The 24,577-nt window shown below is 39.4% G+C and overlaps 4 protein-coding genes across 5 annotated transcripts; 2 read left to right on the top strand and 2 right to left on the bottom strand.

Annotated features, from left to right (window-relative positions):
* Positions 1 to 739: 739 nt before the first annotated feature.
* Positions 740 to 4,723, top strand: LOC122075749 (transaldolase 2-like). The gene is made up of 7 exons (XM_042640896.1): positions 740 to 1,166; positions 1,758 to 1,929; positions 2,017 to 2,066; positions 2,838 to 3,138; positions 3,379 to 3,567; positions 3,666 to 3,848; positions 4,020 to 4,723. Exons 1-7 carry the CDS (start codon positions 985 to 987, stop codon positions 4,260 to 4,262), a joined length of 1,320 nt encoding a protein of 439 aa, XP_042496830.1. The 5' UTR covers positions 740 to 984; the 3' UTR covers positions 4,263 to 4,723.
* A 1,565-nt stretch (positions 4,724 to 6,288) lies between these two features.
* LOC122077337 (protein COFACTOR ASSEMBLY OF COMPLEX C SUBUNIT B CCB1, chloroplastic) lies at positions 6,289 to 8,599 on the bottom strand. 2 transcript variants are annotated; one of them, XM_042643258.1, is made up of 4 exons: positions 8,006 to 8,599; positions 7,635 to 7,759; positions 6,930 to 7,082; positions 6,289 to 6,796 (listed from the first exon to the last, which is right to left on the bottom strand). In XM_042643258.1, exons 1-4 carry the CDS (start codon positions 8,585 to 8,587, stop codon positions 6,607 to 6,609), a joined length of 1,050 nt encoding a protein of 349 aa, XP_042499192.1. In that variant the 5' UTR covers positions 8,588 to 8,599; the 3' UTR covers positions 6,289 to 6,606. The 2 variants fall into 2 exon arrangements, with proteins under 2 accessions (XP_042499192.1, XP_042499193.1); XM_042643259.1 differs by lacking the exon at positions 6,930 to 7,082.
* Positions 8,600 to 8,729: 130 nt separating this feature from the next.
* On the top strand, positions 8,730 to 10,097 carry LOC122077338. The gene is made up of 4 exons (XM_042643260.1): positions 8,730 to 9,067; positions 9,167 to 9,225; positions 9,510 to 9,627; positions 9,836 to 10,097. The coding sequence occupies exons 1-4, from the start codon at positions 8,817 to 8,819 to the stop codon at positions 9,912 to 9,914; spliced, it is 507 nt and encodes a 168-aa protein (XP_042499194.1). The 5' UTR covers positions 8,730 to 8,816; the 3' UTR covers positions 9,915 to 10,097.
* Positions 10,098 to 17,742: 7,645 nt separating this feature from the next.
* Positions 17,743 to 23,687, bottom strand: LOC122075104 (chromophore lyase CRL, chloroplastic). Its single transcript, XM_042640007.1, has 9 exons — positions 22,936 to 23,687; positions 22,753 to 22,802; positions 22,308 to 22,368; positions 22,178 to 22,213; positions 21,694 to 21,744; positions 21,235 to 21,327; positions 18,288 to 18,392; positions 18,077 to 18,169; positions 17,743 to 17,967 (listed from the first exon to the last, which is right to left on the bottom strand). Exons 1-9 carry the CDS (start codon positions 23,107 to 23,109, stop codon positions 17,830 to 17,832), a joined length of 801 nt encoding a protein of 266 aa, XP_042495941.1. The 5' UTR covers positions 23,110 to 23,687; the 3' UTR covers positions 17,743 to 17,829.
* Between the last annotated feature and the right edge of the window lie 890 nt (positions 23,688 to 24,577).

Consider the following 24,577-nt stretch of genomic DNA (forward strand, 5'->3'; position numbering starts at 1 on the left):
CACCAAGTTTGGATCACCTATCTATATTTTATACATGGTACGCTTCATATACAATTACATGGGGACAAATGTCATTTTGTTTTCATAAATGCCTTTCTTTGCACTCTTATTTAGAGATTTAAATCATGGGAATCAGATCATTATTGATGATGGATTTGTATCGGTCTAGGTCAATCGATTTTATCCTTATTTTCATTAAAAATTTTTTTATTCTTGATGTAATACCGATATTTGGCCAGGTATCGATCAATACCGATATGATTCTGTTGATCCCAATCCGATATCAATTCTTAAGAGTTAGAAGCCTATACTTATTGGCAGCTTGGCGAGTTATTTATGAAAATAGAAAGAATACATGTCATTACCCAACCACATGTGAAGCGTACACGGACGGAGCACTTATCCAGAGTCCACGTCACCAAAAAAGAAAAAGAAAAAAAGCACAAAAGTCTTTTACAGCTCAAATTATGTCACCTAATCCATGCCGTCGTCCCATGTGGAGCCGATCTGACTTTCTGTCACCAACATACATCTTCTCCCTTTTGCCCTTGTCTGAATTCCAAGAGGGTATTCCGTCAAAGGTTGCGTGGTTTTTGCGTTCATATAAGGACCAATGGAAGCTCACGTCGAAGTATCAAGAGGGTAGAAAATTCAGCCTTCTAAATGGGGTAGGATAGTCATTTCGATCTTTTTAACCACGCGGCCTTTTACGGTTCTTTCTCCCCCATCGGAAAATTCCTAATCCCACTCACTCACATCGTCACATGACCTCCTTCCGGCCTTCCCTACTCGGCTACTGCCTCCCCTCTGGACCTTGTTACCTGGTCAATTTTTAATGATCTTGAAAGCGGCCTTTCTCCATTTCTCTTCTCCTTCTTTACACATAAAAAGCCCTAAGCCTTTTGCTTCTGTAATCCATTAGCCTTCCTTCATCGATCAAATTCTCCTCTCCTTGTGTTTCTCTCTTTCTTCCTGTGCGTTCTCATGGCCTCCATTTCCAAGCTTCCGGGCTCTGCTTTCGCTTCTTCTTCTTCGTCCTCTCGCAGCATCAAATCGTCTGAACCGAGAGCTCTGGTTGGTTTCTCCACTGCATCCACCGTTAGCAGAGATTTCTCGCCCTTCAAGCTATCGATTCGAAGAAATCATGTTGACAACCGCTCCTTGATGTAAGTTCTGCTACTCTTTTCCTTTCTCTCTCCCCCGTTCTATGGCGATCATCTTGAATTCTGAATATCTTTTTTCTTATGGTTAGGTCTATCTTCCTATTTTGCTTTGAATTTTTTAAAGTCAATTTCCCCTTTCTATGGCGATCTCTTTCTTATTCTCTCCTTTACTCTTTTTTAATTAAATCTCTGATATACTATTTTAGGGGAATTGCAGAGCATGCTTTCAGATTTTGATGCTTAACGAACTATTAAATTTGATTTTAACGCTAGGCCTTCTCAGTAGCTATGCATTTTCATCTTTTGGCCTGCAATATAACTATTGATGTGACGTGTAATATAAGTACCGGGTTACGGCGACTTGGGGGACTAGGAAGATGACATTCTTTAGTCTTGTATCTTCCGGTTATTCATGGAACTAAAGAAGTACGACCAGAGCTTGTGATGACGTTTGTCTTGTCTTTCTTGTTTCGCCGTTTATTTCTGTTGCTGTTTTTAGTCATTTGTTTCAATTGCTATTTGTCTGTTTCTTTTTTCTTCCGATGTCTGTTACAATTCCTTCTTTATTTTCACTCAAATGACTTTCCGTTTCAGTGTTATGTTCTCCCAAGTTGATGGGAATGGGGCCCAGACCAAGAGAACCGTTCTTCATGATCTCTACGAGAAGGAAGGGCAGAGTCCTTGGTACGATAATCTCTGCCGCCCTGTCACAGATTTGCTGCCTCTGATTGCGAGTGGGGTTAGAGGAGTCACCAGCAATCCAGCAGTAAGTATATCACACTTCCTCTATAAGCTGTTCGAAATCATCCTTTTGCGGTTCAATATAACTAAGGTTCAATGAATTTCATTTCAGATCTTCCAGAAGGCGATATCATCATCAAGCGCTTACAATGAGCAGTACAGGTAATGTCAATCATTTCTCATACTCAAGAAATGCAGTGATCATGGTTAATTTCATGTTCCCTTCCTTTTATACAAAACACTGGGATAGGGCTTCTTTTACCCCGATACCCACCTGCTGATTATGATCATTTATATATTCATCGTAAAGATGTGGCGCATAGGCATTAAAATGTTCTATTCCGTTACTTTCATGTCATGTCTTGGATTTGCTTGCATGAAGCTCGGAAATCGGAATCTCTCCCCCATCAAAAAAGGGGGAAAAAAAACTTTTGAAGCATTTGAAGTCTTTGATAATTACAACTTGTCAGTGTTGGGAGTGGTCCAACAACCTCAATAGACAAAGTGGAGAACCAAGTGTGTGGCTGTAGAGAATTCACCAAACTTGACTGGATTGTTTAGTTTCCTCTTGGATAGAAGTGAAGTAGAACTTGGATAGAAGTGAAGTAAAAGGAACAAATTTTCTCGGCTTTACTTCCAACCAAATACCCCATTGAAAAGTTTCTGTTTTGTTTTTGCATGTGATTTTACTTTCAAATGGAAATTCTTTTTTCAGTCAAACTTTTTTGTTTGTTTAATCAGAACTTATTCAACTTTACTTTTCATCCATTTACTTCACTTCTAACCAAGTGCGGTCTGGTGCTACATTTTCTGACCCAACTCCAAATTGTGAGTGGAGCTTCTTGAACCCCCCCCCCCTCTCCACAACAAAGGGAGGGGTGAGAAAAATATGCTAATCTGTTTCTGTGGCTGCACTTGAACTGGATTTTGCAGTGAACTTGTAAAAGCAGGAAAAGACATTGAAGCTGCATATTGGGAACTTGTGATCAAGGACATTCAAGATGCATGCAAGCTCTTTGAACCAATCTATGATCAAACAGATGCGGCTGATGGCTATGTATCTGTTGAAGTGTCCCCAATGCTGGCTGATGATATGCGAGGGACCGTGGAGGCTGCAAAATGGCTTCATAAGGTGGTTGACCGTTGCAATGTGTACATAAAGATCCCTGCTACTGCAGCATGTGTCCCTTCTATCAAGGAGGTTATTGCACTTGGTATCAGTGTCAATGTAACTGTAAGTTCCTTCTCCATATGCTGCTCTTTGATATATATTTCGTACTCAATTAACAAAGGGATTAGTCCTGATTGTTCTATAGCTTATTACCTTCACCAGATGAAAGGTTCCGTATGATTTGACTAGTATCATTAAGACATACCTTCGAGATCTAGATAAATTTTGTTAGTGAATGTCCTGGAAGTGTAATCTCTATGAGGAAGAACTATGACGGATATTCTTATTTGTTCCATTGTACAGCTCATATTCTCCCTTGCTAGATATGAAGCAGTAATTGATGCTTACTTGGATGGGTTAGAGGCATCTGGGTTGAGTGACCTCTCCAAAGTTACAAGTGTTGCTTCCTTCTTTGTTAGTCGGGTAGACACCCTTGTTGACAAGCTGCTGGAGAAGAATGGAACCCCTGAGGCTCTTAATCTCCGAGGGAAGGTAAGTTGAGGCGTGTGTCCAGTATTATTGTCTCGAAAGGGGATTGAGAATTACAGAATATGTTTTTGTTATTTGTTTAACCTTTTGATATATTGTAGGCTGCAGTAGCTCAGGCAGTATTGGCGTACCAGCTCTACCAGAAGAAATTCTCTGGTCCACGATGGGAGGCTTTGGTGAAGAAAGGTGCCAAGAAGCAGAGGCTGCTTTGGGCCTCAACCAGTGTCAAGAACCCAGCCTATCTTGATACCTTATATGTTGCTCCTCTCATTGGACCAGACACTGTAAGCCACTTCATCTCTACCCTCTGATCCATATATTAATACTTAGATGGTGTTTTAGTGATAAAATACATTGAATGGAATGTAGTTTCAAAAAGGAAGTTATGACTTGCTATAACCTATCCATGGCAGTAAATTGTGGATCTCTCATGGCTGTTTTTCTCATTGTCTCAGGTCTCAACTATGCCTGACCAAGCAATCCAAGCATTCATCGACCATGGTACTGTCTCGAGGACAATTGACTCCAATGTATCAGAGGCCGATGGCATCTACAATGCACTTGAGAAATTTGGAATTGACTGGGACGAGGTTGGGGACCTACTTGAAATTGAAGGTGTAGATGTTTTCAAGAAGAGCTTCGTGAGCCTGCTTGGTACCTTGCAAGAGAAGAAGAGCACCCTTAAGTTGGCCTCATAGTAAGCCCAGTTGGCTTCGTCATTATCATCGAGACTTCCTCCTTTTGTTTTTCTTTTTTTTGGGGGTTGGGGTGGGGGGGGGGGGTTCAGAAAGACTTAAAATAAACGTGGTTTGATTTATTTATATCGTAGATAGTCTGGAACCAGTTGAGGGTTTACTTTCTGTTTAATGGAGAGAGTAAGCTAATGTTAGTTTTCCTGATCCGGCTGAGACTCGTGAGAGCTGCATGGTAGGCACTTTAATGGTTGCATTGTGAAGTGGTGAATGCTTACCAAACTATGAAGTACATTGTCACATGCAGCCCACCAAGTATTGCAGGCTTTGCATTCTTTCCCTTGAAAAGGCTTAGTTTGTTTTCATGAGAAACAAAAGATACTGTAATAAAAGTTCAATGATGGTGAACATCAATTTCATGCCCAACGATTATAGCAAATAAATAAACAGCTATTTTTATTTTTCTACTTTCAAGCGCCAAGCAGATGTGAAAGAATGAACATTGAGAAGTGGTAGTGTTGATGTTATGCCCATATCAGTCATATTGGGGTTGATATGATCTTGGATTATCTCATCTTGTGCATCGATTTATAAAATTGATTTCTCCAAGGTTCATATCTTTGGTTTTAGGGCATAGAAAAATCAGAGTGAAGCCACTAGGAAAAAGTCTCTCTCTATTTGAGAAGTGGCTCAATTGTCTGACCTCGCCAGTCCTTCTGTGCTGCGCAAAATAATCTTCTTCTGCAGTGAGTGCGGCTGCGCGGTGAGCATTCGATATTTGAGATGATCTCGGGGCATATGCCCTAATGGTCTTGACCATCCGATGCTCACCGCATAGCCACACTCACTGCAGAGGATAATCACTTGCTCTGCTGCGCCTTAATTCTCTATAGGTGTTGCTTACAAGCAAGCCAATGTTTGCCATGAATGAGTGTGGTCGCCGTCTTCTTTTCCTTCCATTTTTTGTGGTTAATTAATGGTTCACCGGTTTGAATACTGAAAAAATATTTGTGTTCATGGAGGTAAATTTACAATGATGGTACTTCTTTTGACAAGTTACCTGATAACTACGTCTGTCCAGGTAAAATTGCAATCTCTCCTCGCACTTCTGTATTGAGTTGGGCTTTTTCCCGTCGTTCTGAAGCTGCTGGTGGTATTAGAAGGTGAACTGTTATGGCTCTCTATCAGCCCATCCACCCTAATCGTTTTGATAGTTAGAGAGCAAAAACAATTCATTAATACAAAGAGGTATCAGGTCTCCAATACAAGATCTAAAAACAAAAATTCATGAAGAAGGAAGGACTTATATTTGACCACAAACCATTGGTGAATGATGTGTCCATGAAGGCCCTCTGGAAAATAATCCACATTTCAAAATTCTTTTATGGCTTTAGTGCACCTCATGATGATGAGTCTTCCTATGATAGAAATGATATGTGGCCTGTTTCAAACCTTATCTTCAAAATATGTTCATTCCTAATTTCATGCACCTACTTTATTAATACATTTATTCCTAAATCCTTATACCTAATTTATTGATATCTGCAAGTGGGTTAGAAAAAAAAACCTTTGGTTCCTATCATCACTCTCATTTCTCACAAGCCTATGTGCTGATGGATCTTGTTCACTGCTTTGAAATATTCCTGATAGTGTTTCTTCAGTATGTACTTGACATGACAATCAGGATAACAGTACTTATTGGATTTATACATACACAAAATAACCATGAACTCTATGTTTGATATTGAACACAGGGCAAAGAGCATTAGATTTTGTGCTAAGGAACCAAGGACATATAGACAAGACTCTGTTCTTTGATATTAAACTCCTCAAAATTAGTCAAGACTGATCACCATCAAGTTCAGCCTCCCTTGAGGAGATCGCCTTGAATCGTGGTTGATTTTTAGGTCTACTGCAAGGATCATCTCTATTTCAATTCAAAATTATTAGCTCCCTTGTTTATTTATCAGTATGTTGCCCTTCCTCTGAGCAGGGCTTGACCTTATTCACCAGTTCATTTAAGACAGAAAGATGGAAGAAACTTGCAGGTCAGGTCTCTTTCAAGCTATATATGAATACTTAGTTATGGAATAATAATGTGGTTAAAAATTGAGTATCACATAATTATGGGCACAGATACATATCTTATCATATATGATCTATCAGTGGTCTCAAAATTTGGTAAGAAATACATGTGAAACAAGCAACTTATCAGAGAGAGAGTAGTTTGCTCAATGGAATGCAGAAGGGCAGATGTGGTGTAGAGCAAATGATCACTTGGTAAGACATGGGCAGAGAATGATGAAGCTTGAGATGCATGTGGGATAAAGGAGGACGACCTTGATCATCATCATGATCTCTCAAAGATGCCTTTGACATAGACCATGCCTTTCTCGCTGAGCTGAAGTTCCTTCCTCATCTGCTCGACCTGCTGATCATCTCCCTGGACTAAGATCTCGGAGAGGGTCCCCTTGTCATCAACCATCATCTTCACTTTGATCTGCTCCTTCCTTGAAGCTCGCTTCCAGTAGTATGCACCTCTGCAAGGCAACAACACAGGTTCGTTCTTCAGGCATTTTATCAATCACAGGCACAGCAGTACTCTTGAATGATAAAGAGTAATTCAAGAAGGGACAGAAGTGGGTGGGTGGTAGTGGTGGTGGGTTCACTTACGCCAAAGGGCTTAAGATGGTGAGGGAGTACCATTTGTCTCCCACCTCCGGAACTGTAATAGTGAGAACAAGCGCAACGCTTGCCAGACTGATACATGTACAGAACGTAAGCAATGCCGCTTGGCCCCTACTCGGAATCATCATCCCTTCAAACCTTTATTCATTAACCAACCAAAAAGTTACACACACATTATTACTATCTTTAACCAAAAAAAAAAAAAAAAAAAAACAGTTTATAATTCATGTTCATCCTATAGGATCAGGCATGATCGATTCTGGTCCAGCAGATTCTGATTTCGAATTCGGTTTCAATTCTAATTCAGCAAAGAATAGATGCACCATTTGTTTAAATGTTATAGAACAAAATTTTCAGTCCTTGAGAGACCCTGCGCCACACACACAAGGATGTGTAATGACCGAAATAGATGTATTAGGATACATGTGGGTCCTTCCATTCCTTGAATAACTAATTAGGCACCCAATTAATTGAAGTATAATCCAAATTTTTAAAAATTTTATTTAGACACTTAATATAGTTTTTTTTTGCTTTAAATTTTCATGTAAAAGTTGGCTAAAATTTGATTCAGATACTGAGGATAGATTTTTTCTGCACGGCCTTTCCTGGTAGGGCCGTGCAGATTTTATTTTATTTTTTCAATTTGTTATTAGAGAGAGAGAGAGAGAGAGAGAGAGAGAGAGAGGATACGTTATGGTCTCTCCTCGATCGGATACCACAAAATTGTTGCGACTGAAGTAAGATAAAATTTCTCCTGCAATCTGGTTTGGTGCTTTCTTCCCTCCTCCTTCGGAGATGTAAGTCTTCTGCACAATCTGAAGTATCCCACCCCACACGGGTGGAATACGGAATTAAAAAAAAAAAGAGGGACGAAACTGAGAAAAAAAAAAAAAAAAAAAAAAAGGAAAAATCACTACCATCTGCCAAAGAATTTCGAGATGAACAGAAAGCATCGAAAACTAAATAGTTTCAATATGATAAAAAAAATATCAAAAATCCATTATCTCCAGAAAAGGAAAAAAATGAAAAGGAATTTTGGTGTTGCGGGCAGAAGAAAATACCTTGGATTTAACGGAACGTTTGATGAGAGACCAGAGGCCCGGAACAGAGATGACGAAGAGACCCAGAGAAGTGTAATAGCTGGCCAAGGAATAGCCCACGCTCTCAGCGAGAGAGAAGAGAGGGAGATGTTGGAGATGAAGAAGATGATGATGATGATGATGATGATGATGAACCATATCGGCAGCAGTCGAAACTGAAGATGCAAGAGAATCGTGGAGAGAGACGCGGACTGCGAGCCTTTTGGTTCTCACGCATTTATGCCCTCCGAGCCATAGTTGGTGATTTGTGCTCTCTCCGACTTCGAATTTTTGAGGCAGAGGATGTGATAATAGAGGAGGCCACAGAAGCTTTGTTGCCATTTGTTTGTTTCTGTGGGTTACTGAGTTTGGACACTCGTCTCTGGTCTCTCCCCCATTAAAATTGAATCGCTCAGAGAAGGGGGATAACAAAGGAGCAATATACCCCTTTCTGCTTATTGGAATGACAGTAAAACCCTCAGGAACAAGCAAAATTACAAACGTCCTAAGTTGAGGCTGAGAAGATAAGAGAAGCATCAAAAAGGGATGACGGAGACTCTCCATTGGAAAGGGTAGGGTTGTGTGGGGAGTATGAAAGCCACGCTTCCACACAATTCTGGAACTCCTACATCGCCTAGCTTTGTATTCCTCAACAGCACAACATCGGCGGAACCTCTTCCTCTGTAAATTAATACTAAAAGAGACAAGTGTCTGTGTCTGACTCTGTGTGCGTCTGTGTGGACTGTGAAGAGCAACAAGAGACACAGAGAGAGAGCGAGAGAGAGAGGGGAAAATGGCACTTCAAGCACCCATCGCCTGGCTGAAGGCCACAAAGACCTCTGCTACTATGTCTCCCTTGTCTCCCACGGGCCATGTTGGCCTCAGAATGCCAGCCGATCGATTTGCCCTCAGATCGTCCTTCTTCTCTCCCTCTCTCCATCTTTTGCTTCCTCCCCCTCCCCCTCACCAACCCATCTCTTCTGCTGCCCCAAAATTCTCTATGCGTGTCGCTTCCAAGCAAGCCTACATTTGCCGTGACTGCGGGTGCTCTTTCACTTCTTCTTCTTCTGCTTTTCCTTTCTTGTTTATGGACAATTGATGGCTCACCATTATGACTACTGAAAATTATTTGTCTTCATATAGGTATATTTACAAGGATCGAACTCCTTTTGAGAAGTTACCTGATAACTACTTCTGCCCAGGTAAACTAACAATATCTGTCTCCCCCTTGTACTCTGTATTGAATTGGGCTCTTTTCTTAATTTCCATCTGGTTCCTGTGGTTCTTCTGTTATTTCTAAGATGGGATTGATTGGCTTTCTCTGACGTGCTGGTTGCATTTATATTTCTTTCCTTCACCCCCATCCCCTTTGGGCTTTGGTTCCTGTTCTGTTCTGTTTCTATTTTGAAGAGAAACAGAAAAGAGAAGAAGAAACCATGTAAGCCCATTTGACTGCGAGAAGTTGCTCTAATCGAATTTATTGCAGTTTGCGGGGCTCCAAAGCGAAGATTCAGGACTTACGAGCCTGCCGTAGTCAAGAATGCTAATGACACGGATGTCCGCAAAGCCCGAAAAGCACAGCTTCAGAGAGATGAAGCAATCGGGTTCGTATTCCTGTTTCTCTGTTTGATCAGTTTTTTTTCCCCCTTTTGATATTGAAAGAGTATTTCCTGTTCTTCTCTGAATTCTCGGTGAAAGGATGACTGGAGGTTTGGTTGGCTACATAAAACCATAAGTGATAAAAGCTAAAGCTAAAACTATATACATTTCCAATTACTTTGTTCTTAACTTGCTTGGTATTGCTTTGTGCAGGCGAGCTTTGCCTATTGCCATTGTTGTTGGAGTTGCAGGGCTGGCTGGTTTATACTTGTACCTCAACAATACCTTCTAGCTCTTCCAATCCTCAATTCTAAATCTCTCTTCATGCTATATTGGTTTCTGGTTACCAGCATTACTACTGCTAGTCTACTACTACTCTTTGTAGTTTGTCAGATTTTTTTTTTTTTTTCTCAATTGAAGGAATATCTTTGTATTTATATACCCATCTAGAATCCCATTCAGAACTTGGCCTTCATATCATGCCACGGGGAGAAGATGATGATCCCTTGCAGCGTGGTAATATACCAGGGTTTGCGTTTGCCAAGGGGAGAGGATGATGATCCCTTGCAGCGTGGTAATATACCAGGGTTTTGCATAGGTTTCAAGAATCGGTGATGCAGATTGGAATCATCTGATTCAGATCGGAATCGGTGGTCACCGTCTTGATTCATAACGATTCAATACGACTAATTCCTAAATAAAAATACTAGAATCATTAGAATATTCCTTAAATACGCTGATTCTAGGGCTTTTACAGGCTGATTCAACTCGATTCCAATCTATATCGAATTGGAATCTCAACAGTCAGCACTGATAGCTTCCGTGCCCAATTTTGTGTTTTTACCTACTGCAACAACAAACATAATCTTATCCCAGTTCTGCATTTTTACAATCAAAACATTCATGTATGACTGATAATATGGTTCCGCATCAAGTAACCTTATCTAAGAGGGGCTTTAATCTGCTCCAATGTCTCCCCTGGTGGCAGGTAATCTTTTTCTAACATGTTCATTTTGGTACCAAATTTGGGTCGACGGACAAATATGCATAACAGTACACCCTTAAAATGGTGTTTTTAAGTTTTAAATATGTGATCAACCTGTTACAACAATGCAATTTACCAAATTCATATTGACAATTCTGCTGGTGGCTGCTACAGGCTTTAGCAAAATATCTGCAAACCTAATAAAATATTAGGACCTGCTTGAACTTGGAATGAAGAGTGGCAAGTTTTGACTTCACAGCTGATGGAATTGAATGGTCCGTCAGTCCATCCGTCCGTCTTGGTACGAATGAAAACCAGCCATCAGCATTACCTCGACTGCTCCCACAAGTAGAATGGAACCGCCAATGTTGTTCTCAAGTTCTGCACCCAAAATAACTTGACCAGGCACAGATGTTGAGGTCCAAGTGCAAAAGAGAACCGCACCAGCTATTGGATCAGACACAACAGTAGGTCAGGCGAGTGCTGGTGAAAATGGTATAGCCATAAGTATATTGGGGAGATTCAGCTTTATAGGGATACTATTATTATTATTATTATTATTATTATAAGGAAAATTTACTCTGCCACCCCTTGAAGAATGTCACAATTATAAGACCACCCATTCTGTTTCACCAAATTATATTTAGACCTCTTACTGTCAGTCAATGTTAAGTGTGGAGTTAAAATGATCATTATACCCTTAGCATTAAAAAACTCTTGTTTTAACCATTATACCCTTGCCATTAAAAAACCTGTTGATTTTTACCCTTATATTCACCTTCATCGAGAGATATCAAACTAGACGATGACCTTCCAATTGCTAATGAAGGACTGAGAAAGGCGTTCGTTCATCACTGGCGAGGTATCTCTCTCTTTTTCTCACTCCCATTCTCTATCTGGATTTACAGTAATTAACCGCCCTTTCTTTCACCCTCATTCTCTGTCTGTTTTATGGTCAGATTATCAGAGGGTTTCCCCTATGATATTTCCTGTTTTTAACAGCATCTTTTTTTTTTTTTTTTTTTTTTTTAATTCAAAGAAAACAAATAAGGTTAAAACCTAGTACATAACATATCCGACCTACAAATATATTGTTTTTTCCGTACGGCCTCTTTGGCTAATGCTTTTAGGTCCCCTATATATCTATTACTAGTTGTTATACAAAATTTGGGATAATATGGATGTTTATCTAGTGCTAAACATACCGAAACTAGAGTTTTAGGCCATATATTATGTAAAACATCATGGTTGTTTTCCAGTAACCATCAAATTTCCATGGCATCACTCCAGATGTGATCTATCTTCATACGTTTTCTCCTTGCTTTTCACATTCCATTGAACAGTCCTAGAGCCTCCGCCTCATCATCCTCTCTTGTCACACAGAAATTTGCTTCCATTAGTATACAGTTTTCATATGAGATGAGACTTAGTGCCCAAGCTGCACTTTTTGATCTAGATTCCTTTACACTAGTGATGATGATTATGTTTTTTTCCTATATGTGATGGGGTGACATGATTTGAGGATGGGGGATAGGGTATTACTTGATGTTTGGGTCGACTGTTTGGTATCCTAAAGGATATCCAGAATTCTACCTGCTTGAGGATATGTGTCCACTCTGGTTTCTGAGCGTTGAAAACACACTGGTTTCTATGTTTCCAAATGAAATAGATAATAAATATGAAAATGGAGAAGAACCATGTTAGGTCTGATTTGGGGATTAGGCAGAAGTTGAAACAATGCATTACCAAAGAGGTCACAGTTGTCACTGGGGTAAGGTCCGGTTTGAAGCCTAGAGGACTAGCATGCCAAATACGCTTGGACTCTTCGCATTAAAAAAAAAAAATGGTACAAAGTCTCCTTGTTGTTTTGGTACCTTCCACAAGTAGGGTCAATGTCTACCCACTTGATAATCTGTCTTTAGTAGGAAGCCCATTACTAAGAACCCTCCAGAGAAAGATTTTGAATTTTGGGTGGATTTTCATTTTCCACAAAAACCGCCACCACTGAGGGCAAGGGAGAGAGCATCTACACATGTGTGGTCCACCTGTCGGTTCTACCAAGGACTGATTCAAAATGAAATCCACAACCAAGCTAGTTTTAAAAGCCCAATCCTTCGTAAGAAGGCACAACCATTTATCATTTTGTTGAGATAACACGATTTGGACAATACTCTCAACAAAGTGAGATGGCAAAAGGGAGTTAAGCCTAGCTGTATCCCAATTACCGCAAGAGGCAAGTTTGCTTACAAAGGTCAATAGGGTATTAAGGTGGTTAGATAGGGGTAGATCAAGTATACTCTTCCCCGTTCTCACCCAAGGGTCATCCCATATGAATGTCTCAGATCCATTCCCAATTTTCCTTATGATAATTTTCTTGAGTAGAGGAATTATTTTGGCTATACTATTCCAACAGAAAGATCCCCTTGTCTTCATGGTAGTTTGATTGAAAAGGGATCTATTTTGGAAATATCTAGCCTTAATGGTTCTTGGCCAAACTTCATTTTCACAGGATAACAGCCTCCATCCCAATTTGAGAAGGAGGGCCCTATTATGTGTTTCAGAACCCCTGAGCCCAATGCCTCTAGTAGTTTTGGGTTGGCATATTTTCCCCCACCCAATGAGGTGGTATCTTTTTTCATCCACCTTATCACCATTCCAGAAATGGAGGTATATAGAGTCCAGAGTTTTGCAAATGTTTTTTTGGGGGGCAAAACAGTTCATTAAGTATGTTGGGGTGGAGGCCAAGGTCGATTGGAGAAGCACACTTCTCCCAGCAGGGGAGAGCAATTTCGATTTCCACAGACCCAGTTTCCTTTTGACTCTCTCAATGAGCTTTTGGAAGGAGAGAGATTTGGCTCTTGGGTGAAATAGGTTAGTCCCTAGATAGACCGAATTCTTGTCCATCTCATGGATGCCAATGACCTTGCATAAATCCTACTTTGAGCGGTCATCAATATTATTGCTAAAAGTCATACCACATTTATCAAAATTTATGGTGAGGCCCGATAAGTTAGAGAACAACTCCAATATGCATTTGATGATTGACAAGTCTTCCTTATTGGCTCTGCAGAAAATAAAGCTGTCATCGGCAAAGAATAAATGAGTAATTTCAGGTGCATGCATAGCAACTTTGATGCCTCTGAAGAGATTGAGATCTCTGTAAGTTGCTAAAAGCTTAGATAAGGCTTCCATGACAATGATAAAGAGAAAGGGGCTGAGGGGGCATCTTTGTCGGATTCCCCTGGAGGCGATAAAGTGACTGAATCCTGAGCCATTGATTTTAATGGAGAAAGAAATGTTACTAATCAAATTATTGATTATAGCAATCCATTTATCTCCAAAGCCTAAAAATCTGAAAAGAGCCAAGAGGAAACCCCATTCAACCTTGTCATAGGCTTTAGCCATATCGAGTTTGATTGCAACAAACCCCGACCTACCCTTTTTCCTCTTTAAGTAATGGAAAATCTCATGGGCAATGATGATGTTGTCGGTAATTTGTCTGCAAGGAACAAAGGCAGCCTAGCAAGGTGAGATGAACGTATTCAAAAAGGGTTTTAGCCTTGTGGCAAGAAGTTTTGCAATAATCTTGTAGGATACATTGCAGAGGCTTATGGGTCTAAAATCACTAACCGAATGAACATTCTCCTTTTTGGGTATGAGACAGACCAGGGTATGATTGGTGGACACCGGGAGGGTGGCCGACTGAAAGAAATCCATCACAAATCTGAAAATGTCCTCATAAAGGAAATCCCAACAGTTTTGAAAAAAAATTGCCTGAAAACCATCAAATCCTGGAGCCTTGAAGGGGCCGATGGAGAAGACAATGTTTCTAATTTCCGTTGGTGAGGGTGGACAAGTTAACAAATTGATTTGGTTTGGGTCCAAAGGAGAGAAAATGCTTTCAATAAATGTGAGATCCAATGGATTGGTGGTAGAGAAAAGTTGAGAAAGAAAAGATGCAAATTCTGAGGCCATATCACAAGGGGAGGAAAGGTTCTCCCCAACCCCATTCATAACAAAATCAATCTTTCTCTTGTGTTGGTTTACCTCGGTAACCACATGATAAACCTGGTGTTCCTGTCACCATCCATGATGTATGCTTGTCTTGATTTTTTATGCCAGAATCTTTCCTCCGCATCCAAAATCCACCATACCTTATTATGGATCCACTCCAATTTGTGGTTAGTATCATCAAAATTAATTAATTCATTATTTTCCAAAGACAGAAACTGGGAGAGGAGGTTAAGTTTAACATTGTTGATATGTCCAAAAGTCTCCCAGTTCCATTTGGCCAAGCATCTACTTAATGCCACGAGTTTAGATGATAAATGACCATGTTCTAGAGAGAGCCATTTCCCCGCGCAGAAAGAGTAGAATTCGGGGTGTGACATCCATGCATGTTGGTAATGGAAAAGTTTTTTGATTTTGGAGGTGGGTTCCTTTGTGTTGAGGACAATTGGGTTATAGTCCGACCCAACATATGCAAGCTTGGTAAGTAAAGGATTTGGACATAGGGAAATCCAATCAAGATTGGCATACACTCTGTCCAAGCATTCTTTGATCAAGTTTGGGGGTTTTTGTTTGTTGGACCAAGTGAAGAGGTGGGTTGTTCATGGGTCTAATGGGGCGAAGGTTGTGGTTTGATAGGATATTCTCCAGTAAAAGAATCGAATTGGAGTGCTTGAAAGGGTTTCCTCTGAACTTTTGCTCTTGAGAGGTAATTTCATTGAAGTCACCAATCAAAGCAAAGGGAGTCTTTATGGAATAAAGATGGGTATTTAGCAAGGCCCAAAAATCAGATCTGGTTTTGTAGTGTGGTGGGGCGTATATGCAAACCAAAGTCCAACTTAGTGGGAGTTCTTGTGTGGGGTTGAAGGAAATGGTAAAGAAACCATGGTCCAAATTAACGGATTTAACAGGTAAAGATTGTTTGAAAAGAAGCCATAGGCCTCCCAATTTGCTATGACTCCCCAAGCTATTCATGAAATGGGATCTGTCAAAACTCATAAGATGAGGATGCAGTTTGAAAAGGCTGTGGTCCTTAATTTTTGTTTCACACAAGAAGATTATGTCCGGGTTGATAGCTTTAATATGTGCAAGAAGGCAACCTTTTGTGGTGTTAGATTGTAGTCCTCTAACGTTCCAACTCAATACAATCATGATAACAAGCATTTAAAAAGAGCAATTGGCAGCAGGTGTATATACAACATATTTAATATGAACAAAAAACGACACAGACCAGAATAAGGTTATAATAGCAAAGATATTCCAAAGCAAACAAGGTAAGAAACTAAAAACGAGTAAGTAACGAATGAAAGGAGATAAAGATTTTAAAAGAAAGAAAAGGAAGGTGGTATAAAAAGGTATCAATGGTTACTACCTTGTGAGGAATTGCCTTTTCCAGTACTTCTTCTCAGGGTGATACCAAGATAGCAAAAGACTCAGACATACACAGAAAAAATAGGATAAATATAGAGAGAACGGATGAAATAAAGTTATGATAAATACCCAACCCTGTGTGGAACTTTCCGGTTCTCCCCCTTGTGACAAATCTTCATCACATATGTGTCCGAAGTGTTCAGGTTCCTCATTTTTTTTTGTCACGACCCTCAGGAACAACCCTCCCTTTGAATCTCTCCATTAAAATATTAAAGGTAAGTGTGGGTTCATCGGTTTATGCAATTAGGTCACAGATGTTGGAGATCGTTTCATTGTCCGATAAGTCCAAACGTGGTCTTTTACATGGCTTGTATCGGGATGCACCTTCTCCTACAAGGTTGGTGTGGTTAAGGGTTTCATACCAGGGTGGGAAGTTATAGTTGATGGTGACATGGCTTGCATTGTTGAGTTGACTGAACGGGTTATTGTGTTGTTGTTGTTCAGGTATTGGGGTTAAGGGCGATTAGCATAAGCACTGCGACTATAACCCTTGCAGTACATCAGTATACCTAAGAGTAACAAAACAGGGAACTAAAAATGGAAACTAGCTTAGAAACAATTGGAAACTGGAAAATAGAATTGCTGCAGAGTCTAACAGCTATAAGAAGTTGCAATCAGACTTCTAGAACCTTATAATAGAAATAGAAGCCAATATCCTTAGCTGCTACTATTGGAATCCTTTTAAAAACTCTAAGAAGGGGTTAAATCAAAGATCAATTTAGGGATTTCCTCCCTTTTCTCCTTGTTGGCTGCATCAAGCTGCCTTCAAGAGACTTATGTAAATTTATTAGTTAATAAATTAAGATTTGGTTTTCATTATTTCAAGGTAAATTTGGGCAATATTGGCCAGCATGTTCACAAGTTGAATGTGCAAGAGAAAAAATGGTATATGAAAAACTTCAATCATGAAGGCATTGCTTGGCTAATAACTAAAACGAAATGAAATAGTATACGCCTCCTATTTTGTGAGCGGGTTGGCCCCAGGGAGGTTTTATCCCTTCTGATTTTCTAATTTCACCACCTTCGAGGGTGAAAGACTCAGACCTCTAGTTTTATGATAAATTACAAGAGATTACAACTCCCTTCAAGGCTTCAACTATAAGAGCCCTCACCAGTTTAACTACACTTCTAGGTTCCAATTCATGGAAAATTTTCTATGGTTATTAATTCATCAGTTGATAAAAGTTGGGACATATTAAAGTGAATGCACTTGAGTCCGACCTAGGAGAACTTCAGTCCGGAAACTAAAGCTGCAACTCCAGTGATTACAACGAGCTCCGGTTGCAAAATGTTGGTTGCCACTTGCAGAGAAGAAACACATATTTACTATATGCAAGCTGTTTTGCCTGGTCGCTGCGATGTCCTGCTGGTCGCCGCGAGGTCACTGTTCATCGCTGATGCCATTGCCACTGCTATGAACGATCACCGGTGGTCCAGCAGCTCGATTTGAGAGAGATAAATTAAGTCTTGGAATGGGGTCCAAAACCTATCGATTTGGGTAAAGAAATATTAACTTATGGTAAGGGTATTTTTGGTACTTCCTATTTAATAAGAGCATTTTGGTATTTAAAATAAAATATAGTTGCTGACATCATCAATTATAGTATACTCCTTAACAGTAATTGACGGTAAGGGGTTGAATATAATCTGGTGAAATAGAGAGGGTGGTCTTATAATTATGACATTCTCCAGGGGGTGGCGTGGTAAATTTTCCTTATTATAATTATTATCAATATCTTAAAGAATACTTAAAATTTACATAGCAAATATCATCTAAAAGTTATCATTCTTGCAGGGCAAATGAACCCTCTATCCTTTGCTCCATGGAAACTTGGGAAGAGATATCTAGAGAATACATATCGTTGAAACTAGATGAAGGTGCAGGTTTGAACTCGTATGGGCCTCCCTTCACTCCCCAAACCTGTTTGATATGAACAATTGGAAAATAATACTTCTTTTAACCACAAATCTGAAGAACAAAGAAAAGACGAGATCAAGCAATGCTTGAGCAATCAAATTTCAAATCTTACTTGATTTCCATCATCATCATAGCCCCTGTCCCAAGAGTGTATTTTTCCGTTCTTCAAGACTGAAAGCTCAGATGTACAGTACGTCGCACCATTCTGTAGAAAGGAAAAAAAATTTTTGTTAGATAGAAATATTTCAGAAGTTCAGCCAAGAACATAAAAGGTCAAATTAAACTCCAAATTTTGGTCAGAAGCAGCAGAGAAGAAACTGTACCCATGAATTAGGGAAGCCACCTGGTGGGGTTGAACCCTCGTATAAACAGCGCTTTCCACGTTCACAACGCTTGAGATAAATAGTTGTCAAATGTTCAGCGATGTCCTAAACATGACATAGGAAATAAAACCACATATAAATCCCATCTAAAAAATAATCACTAAAACAATGACAGCAAAGTATTTCACAGAGCCCTTCAATTATGAACATGGCATGAGCCCTCGCTAGCAAAGTCAGCTGTTTTTCTCACAAGTAAGACCTGATGTGTGGCATTTGGTAATGTCAGATATTGACTAGTCTCACCCAATCCAGACCCATTTCTTAGTTGTGCCAGGAACATTTCACTAGTAGCACTATCAATTCCTTGACAGATCATGTTTTGTGTCCAGCCAAGAATAGCATACCATGTCAATGTCAATGATTAGTGCCAGACATGTTAGATTTCATCATTTATGTCATATGCTTGATTGGTTTGAGTTAGAATAAATATTTTACAAATGACACTATCAGTTTGAAATAGTTCGTCTTTTATGGTCAACCAACAACAGAATTTAATGTTAATTTCATTTTAATTTTATGCCAATAATTCATGTCAGGCGTGTTAGGTTCAGGTCATATGACCATGACATAACTTCGAATCAAATTTCTGTACAAATGACAAGAAGAAGGCTTGAACTCCAAATGGAGATACATGATTAAAACCGTAAAACTACACATTTCATCAAAAATTTGGTGTGAAATGTATAACCTCTACTTTTTTTAGTTTATATAACTAAAATATGGTATTAAAAATGGGCCATGGTTCAGACTTGAAAGAGTAAACTATGTAACCCAATCATTATGTGGGTACACCCTGAATTGGGAGGGCGATCCTCCTGGTGAACTGACCGTACCCCAAACCGACACAGGTGAACAAGTAGAGTATACTAGGGCGCTTGAGAGAACCATGTCGAAGGAACTCGGCAAAATGACCCCGTAACTTCGGGAGAAGGGGTGCTCTCCTATCTTTTGATTAGGAAAGCGGCACATACCAGGGGGCAGCGACTGTTTATTAAAAACACAGGACTCTGCTAAGTGGTAACACGATGTATAGAGTCTGACACCTGCCCGGTGCTGGAAGGTCGGAAGGAGAAGTGTTATAAGCTTTGAATGGAAGCCCCGGTAAACGGCGGCAGTAACTCTAACTGTCCTAAGGTAGCGAAATTCCTTGTCGCATAAGTAGCGACATGCACGAATGGTGTAACGACTGCCCCGCTGTCTCCGACATGGACCCGGTGAAATAATCAAATAAGATAATTGGAATTGCATTTTTTTCTTTAGTTTGTCTTTGAATTTCGAACTCTATCTATATATTTTAGATATATAAATCTTTTTATTTTATAATTTTATATTTATTTATTATTTAAATAAATTTCAGGCATGTTAGGTTCAGGTCATATGACCATGACATAACTTCGAATCAAATTTCTGTACAAATGACAAGAAGAAGGCTTGAACTCCAAATGGAGATACATGATTAAAACCGTAAAACTACACATTTCATCAAAAATTTGGTGTGAAATGTATAACCTCTACTTTTTTTAGTTTATATAACTAAAACATGGTATTAAAAATGGGCCATGGTTCAGACTTGAAAGAGTAAACTATGTAACCCAATCATTATGTGGGTACACCCTGAATTTGTCGACTGCCTCACAAACTCAGCAGTTGGCTGATCCCCAAATTGGTCTGCTGGGAAGTCTGGGTGTCATGAAATATTTGAAGTGCTACCTCAACATAAGCATGCCATGTGCCTAGTGTTCAATTCTCAAATGTCTTGGATAAAATTAAGAGAAGAAAATATAAGTTGACAAATCCAAAAGTAAGTCCCTCAGCATATAAAAGTAATTAAGCAACAACCAAATGCAATATGCAACAAAACTTTTGCAAGAACAATTCAAGGCATCAACTGTCCTAAGATATAAGTGAAGGATAAAATGGCACCCACACACTAAACACTAGATACATGGTACACTAGGGGCTTTACCTTGCATTCCAAGGAGGATTTTCATTGAAAGAATGAGGTTTGTCTCTAACAAAGTATAGTTGTATAAAAAGAAACCTCATATGTCCAATGTACATAAAGTCATAAACCTTTGCATAAGAATGAAATACCCATATGCTGTTTCTGACAAAAGGAGAAAGAAAGAAGATACAACAAGATTTATTGTAACATTTATGAGACAGACTATTATTTACAACATGGATTCATAATAATAGTTTCATACATCTCATGAAGAAAAAAAGACTGCTAACATGACATAGATAAACTATGCAATAAATGCAGGGAAACCCTAGAGCATAAGTTTACTTAAAAAAGAAATTTCAAGATAGAGACGGGGAGAATTATTTCAACATATAGGAACAAGGTGTGGTTGAGCGCAAAAAAGAGAGGGAAGGGGGATTCTGACTTGGTTGCCTTGTGTAACTTGGTTTAAAGCAACTAGCATCTTTGGAAAAGACGGAACTTTCATGGATTTCTGATAGGACGAAGTGAATGATTATATGGACCCCTCATCCGGAAACAAGTCACAATTTGCTTGCTTTGTTATGGTCATCAGACTTCAAACTCATCAACCACCCTAGCAATTCTCAAAAGTTTTTCCCCACAGCACACTGTATTTTAAGAGACTGAAGATTGGTTATGCAGCAGTCTGACTTCTTAGACAAGACCTCCGGATCCATTGATCCAATTGTCATCAAGCATTGAAGACAATCGAATTTTAGGTAAAAGATCTAAAGTTTTTCTTGAATCCCAAATTATAATTTGCCACAGTGACTGCAAAGAAACTACCAAATAAGTTTGTCACAGAAATTACTATCTTGACTTCCTTCGCCTATGCAATAGCAGAACTCAATTCATGGCAGTTTGGTTAATTAAAAGTATGAGTTGAAGGTGCAGTCTTACCCCAATAACTTCTTCAGGCAGTGGGCGTTGGCCCTTCGGCCGGTCGCAGAAGTTTTTGTACTCCTCTGCATCTCTAATTGCATATGAGCTAAGCTATTCACATGAAAAAAAGTTAGATGTTGAAATCAGTTAGAGAAAATTATACTATTCACTCTGCTAACAAACAAATATAGGCACGATATATGGCCCATAATAAGAAGAATTTTGAATTTCAACAATAGAATATCACAGGTAAAAAAACAAAGCAATCTCAAGAAATTTTGGACTCTCATTTTTCAATCAACCAGTTTATAATTGCAACTGAATTTGGGCATGCAACACCCGCACAAAAGGCAAAATAGATCTAGGAAGTTAACAAAAAAAAAAAAGGTGGGGGGGTGGGGTGGGGGAAGAAAATTTAAAAGAATAGAACCATATTTTACTCCTTAAAAGAAAATCATGAAAAAGGATGGATCCTACCTCGACGTCACATTTCATCTCTTTTGGACAAGGCTTCACCATATAAAATCTCTGCCCATAAGAAGAGAAAAGGAAGTAGTTAGAATCCTTTATGTCCAACAAAGAACAATCTTCACTTTTTACTCCCAAGCACCTAAAGAAGCACATGAAAATTAGATCCCACTTGCCATCTTGACAACTAATCACCCACTAATTCCCCCACAGTTCTCCGTCCCTCTCACACAAAACATGTAAAGCATGGGATCAATACTATGGATATACTCCACAGTCCACACCCTCCACTGGCAAGAAGCGAAGGCTTTCTCGACTTAGTGACAGCAAAAGTTAAGGAACTTCCCACAAAGCTAAAATAGCTAGAGTAAACCAATCTTCCCCAATCTCTGGGAATTTATGCATTGGCAAGGCGCTCCACATGCAGGGGTGCAGGGTGTGGGAGGGGAGTAAAGAATGTTGTATAGAATATAAATGTCACCAAATACTATACCTGCCGAAAAGGCTTCTGAGGAGTTCTCCAAAATGCCTGCCATCAGAAACAGATTTTCCTTCAAAAACTATGTTCTTGTTGCTCACTAAAATAACAAAGCAACAATGAATGTATGGCCAGTCACACTCACTTGTTCAAAATATAGGACCTTTGAACCGTCCACCATCTCTGCTGCTGGGCAAGTAAGCATTCTGTAAGAGAGAGAGATCTTAGCTTCAGCAAAGAGATTAATTTAGAGAATGTAGCATATTTGTATTGAGGAAATTATCCCCCAATAAAGATTACAACGATACTAGGACAGAAAATTTGGCCACTTCAGTGACTTCATTGAACATTAACACCCAGTATCCAACTAGTGGTTCCAGCTCCAATCCAAAAGGCAACTTCGAGCATGTCACTCTAGCGAGTATGGACTAAAACAATAAATAAGTAGACCCCTCAAAGTTAGAATATCTCTGCGTTGAATAATTTCAAATGCAAGGCAAAACTAAACGGGATAATATGAAAAATATTACATTGACTTCAGGTGAGCAGTAGTAAAATTGGAACAGGGGGATTAGTCAATTAATGTATACCTCAAATTGAAGTAATTATCCGGATCACTGGAAGCTTGGTCTCGAGAGAACTACAAAACCAAAATGAAGAGGAAAAAGAATCGAACTGAGAACAGAACCGAATTGCTGTAATGAAGGAAACAGAAGGAAAGAACGAAAGAAAAATGGAAGAAATAGGGGTGTGGGGGTGGGAGTAGGGTTTACCTTCTCACCGCTGAGTGATTCGGCGACAATTCGGGTATGATCCCATCGAGTGGTAGACTTGGTTACTCTCTTGAGCAGAAACGCACCTCCAATCAATACTAACGTTTTCAGAACTAAACCCCGGGCCCGACTCCAGCCGTTGGGATCGGAGCCCGTGCCGGTTCCCGGCGTCATAAGAATCCACTTAAGAATACCAGAAACAGGAAGAAGCAGTAGAAGATTCAAGAAGCCAAGTAATTAGAGCCATCTCGATTCAATTCGATAATCACTTCCTCTGGTCTGTAATTCTGAGTGTGTAATTTAGAAGCTTAAAGGCAGTTTGGATGAAATAAAAAGCAGAGTAGATTTTTCAATAAAAGCAAACGACGGAGACGATTGAAGAGGTCAAACAAGAGAAAAAGAAGATTCGGGAAAATGTCATCCCCTGTTCAATGGACTCCGTGGATTGGAAGAAACTTATGAGGATTCTCTTCTACCACTCTCCTCCAAAACCCATTAGTCCACATGACTTCAATCGCTGTCTCCCACACCCTTTTCTGGAAATTCTCTTGAATGGTTAATACTCTTCAGTCTTCACTTACTGTGAATTCCAAATTGCAATTGAGTGTACCCTATTGAATTCAATTCAGATCAACGATCGATTCAATGCCATTGAAATGGTTGATTGTGAATCATTTCATGTCGTCACCTCTTGCTGTGTTTTGTGATTCGTCCTTTCCTTTTTGTATTTAGTTCATGGCAGCGAAGCAGGGTTTACAAACCCGGGAATCGGCCAAAACCTGTCTTAACCCTAGTTTTTGGAAGGGGATCGACCAGAATCAGTATTGGCTTCGGTTGTCGGTCCCGATCCGATTCAATACCAGTCTTCATGGGTGTCAAAAAAGTTGGCATGCACCGGTAAGTCCGACTTGAACTGACCGGTAGGCCGTGGGCCTAACTTGAATTGACTGGTTGAAACTGGAGATCAACTTTTGACGGATTACTAAACATCTTGTGTCTAAACACTGGTCGATTTAATAATTGAACATTATGATGGAAGGTAATGGTCCAATGGTTGCCTGATCAGGGCCAACAATAATATGACTAGTTGAAAACTGATCGTTTATAATCCAATTAGTTTGTTAAGTTGATGGTAACCCGTTAAAGGATCATTTATAGCTCAATTAATTAATTGGTTTGATTATGAATTGATAAACAATCGATTGAATTAGAACCATGTGATCATGATGCCCAATTTAACTAAATAATCGAAAAATGATGAATAACCTTAAATTGATAGGGGTCGATTTAGATTTTAGACCCAACCAATTGATAACCTTCAGTTTCACTTCTCCAGATGAAGCCAAAACTTCATTGGGCCCAACTGATTGATAACTTCATTTTCCCTTCTCATAATGAAACCAAAACTTCCATCAACTGATCATACTAATTTGTTTATATTTTCTTGGGTGCAAAATCAAAGTAGTTTCCAACTTCAAATTTCCTACTCATAGTTTTGTTTGATTCATCATCCTCTTATTTAATCTGCCGAGCAGGTATGGAAAAAACGTAGATAATACTAAGGAGGTGTAGGCTCGAACTCGAAACCTCCGAGTGAGCATGGATTTTTTTTCTACCACAGCTCATCAATTGTCTTAATATT

Source organism: Macadamia integrifolia, chromosome 4, assembly GCF_013358625.1.
Source record: "Macadamia integrifolia cultivar HAES 741 chromosome 4, SCU_Mint_v3, whole genome shotgun sequence".
Lineage (NCBI taxonomy): Eukaryota > Viridiplantae > Streptophyta > Magnoliopsida > Proteales > Proteaceae > Macadamia > Macadamia integrifolia.

Coding starts and splice junctions, on each gene's coding strand:
- LOC122075749 (XM_042640896.1), top strand. CDS start 985: ATGGCCTCCATTTCCAAGCTTCCGGGCTCTGCTTTCGCTTCTTCTTCT. Junction 1,167..1,757: donor GTTGACAACCGCTCCTTGAT/GTAAGTTCTGCT, acceptor TTTCCGTTTCAG/TGTTATGTTCTCCCAAGTTG. Junction 3,139..3,378: donor GTATCAGTGTCAATGTAACT/GTAAGTTCCTTC, acceptor TCCATTGTACAG/CTCATATTCTCCCTTGCTAG.
- LOC122077337 (XM_042643258.1), bottom strand. CDS start 8,587: ATGGAGAGTCTCCGTCATCCCTTTTTGATGCTTCTCTTATCTTCTCAG. Junction 7,083..7,634: donor GATCGAGGAGAGACCATAAC/GTATCCTCTCTC, acceptor TAATGAATAAAG/GTTTGAAGGGATGATGATTC. Junction 6,797..6,929: donor ACCATCTTAAGCCCTTTGGC/GTAAGTGAACCC, acceptor GTTGCCTTGCAG/AGGTGCATACTACTGGAAGC.
- LOC122077338 (XM_042643260.1), top strand. CDS start 8,817: ATGGCACTTCAAGCACCCATCGCCTGGCTGAAGGCCACAAAGACCTCT. Junction 9,068..9,166: donor TACATTTGCCGTGACTGCGG/GTGCTCTTTCAC, acceptor GTCTTCATATAG/GTATATTTACAAGGATCGAA. Junction 9,226..9,509: donor TGATAACTACTTCTGCCCAG/GTAAACTAACAA, acceptor AATTTATTGCAG/TTTGCGGGGCTCCAAAGCGA.
- LOC122075104 (XM_042640007.1), bottom strand. CDS start 23,109: ATGACGCCGGGAACCGGCACGGGCTCCGATCCCAACGGCTGGAGTCGG. Junction 22,369..22,752: donor GATAATTACTTCAATTTGAG/GTATACATTAAT, acceptor TCTCTCTTACAG/AATGCTTACTTGCCCAGCAG. Junction 21,328..21,693: donor AGATGAAATGTGACGTCGAG/GTAGGATCCATC, acceptor TCATGTGAATAG/CTTAGCTCATATGCAATTAG.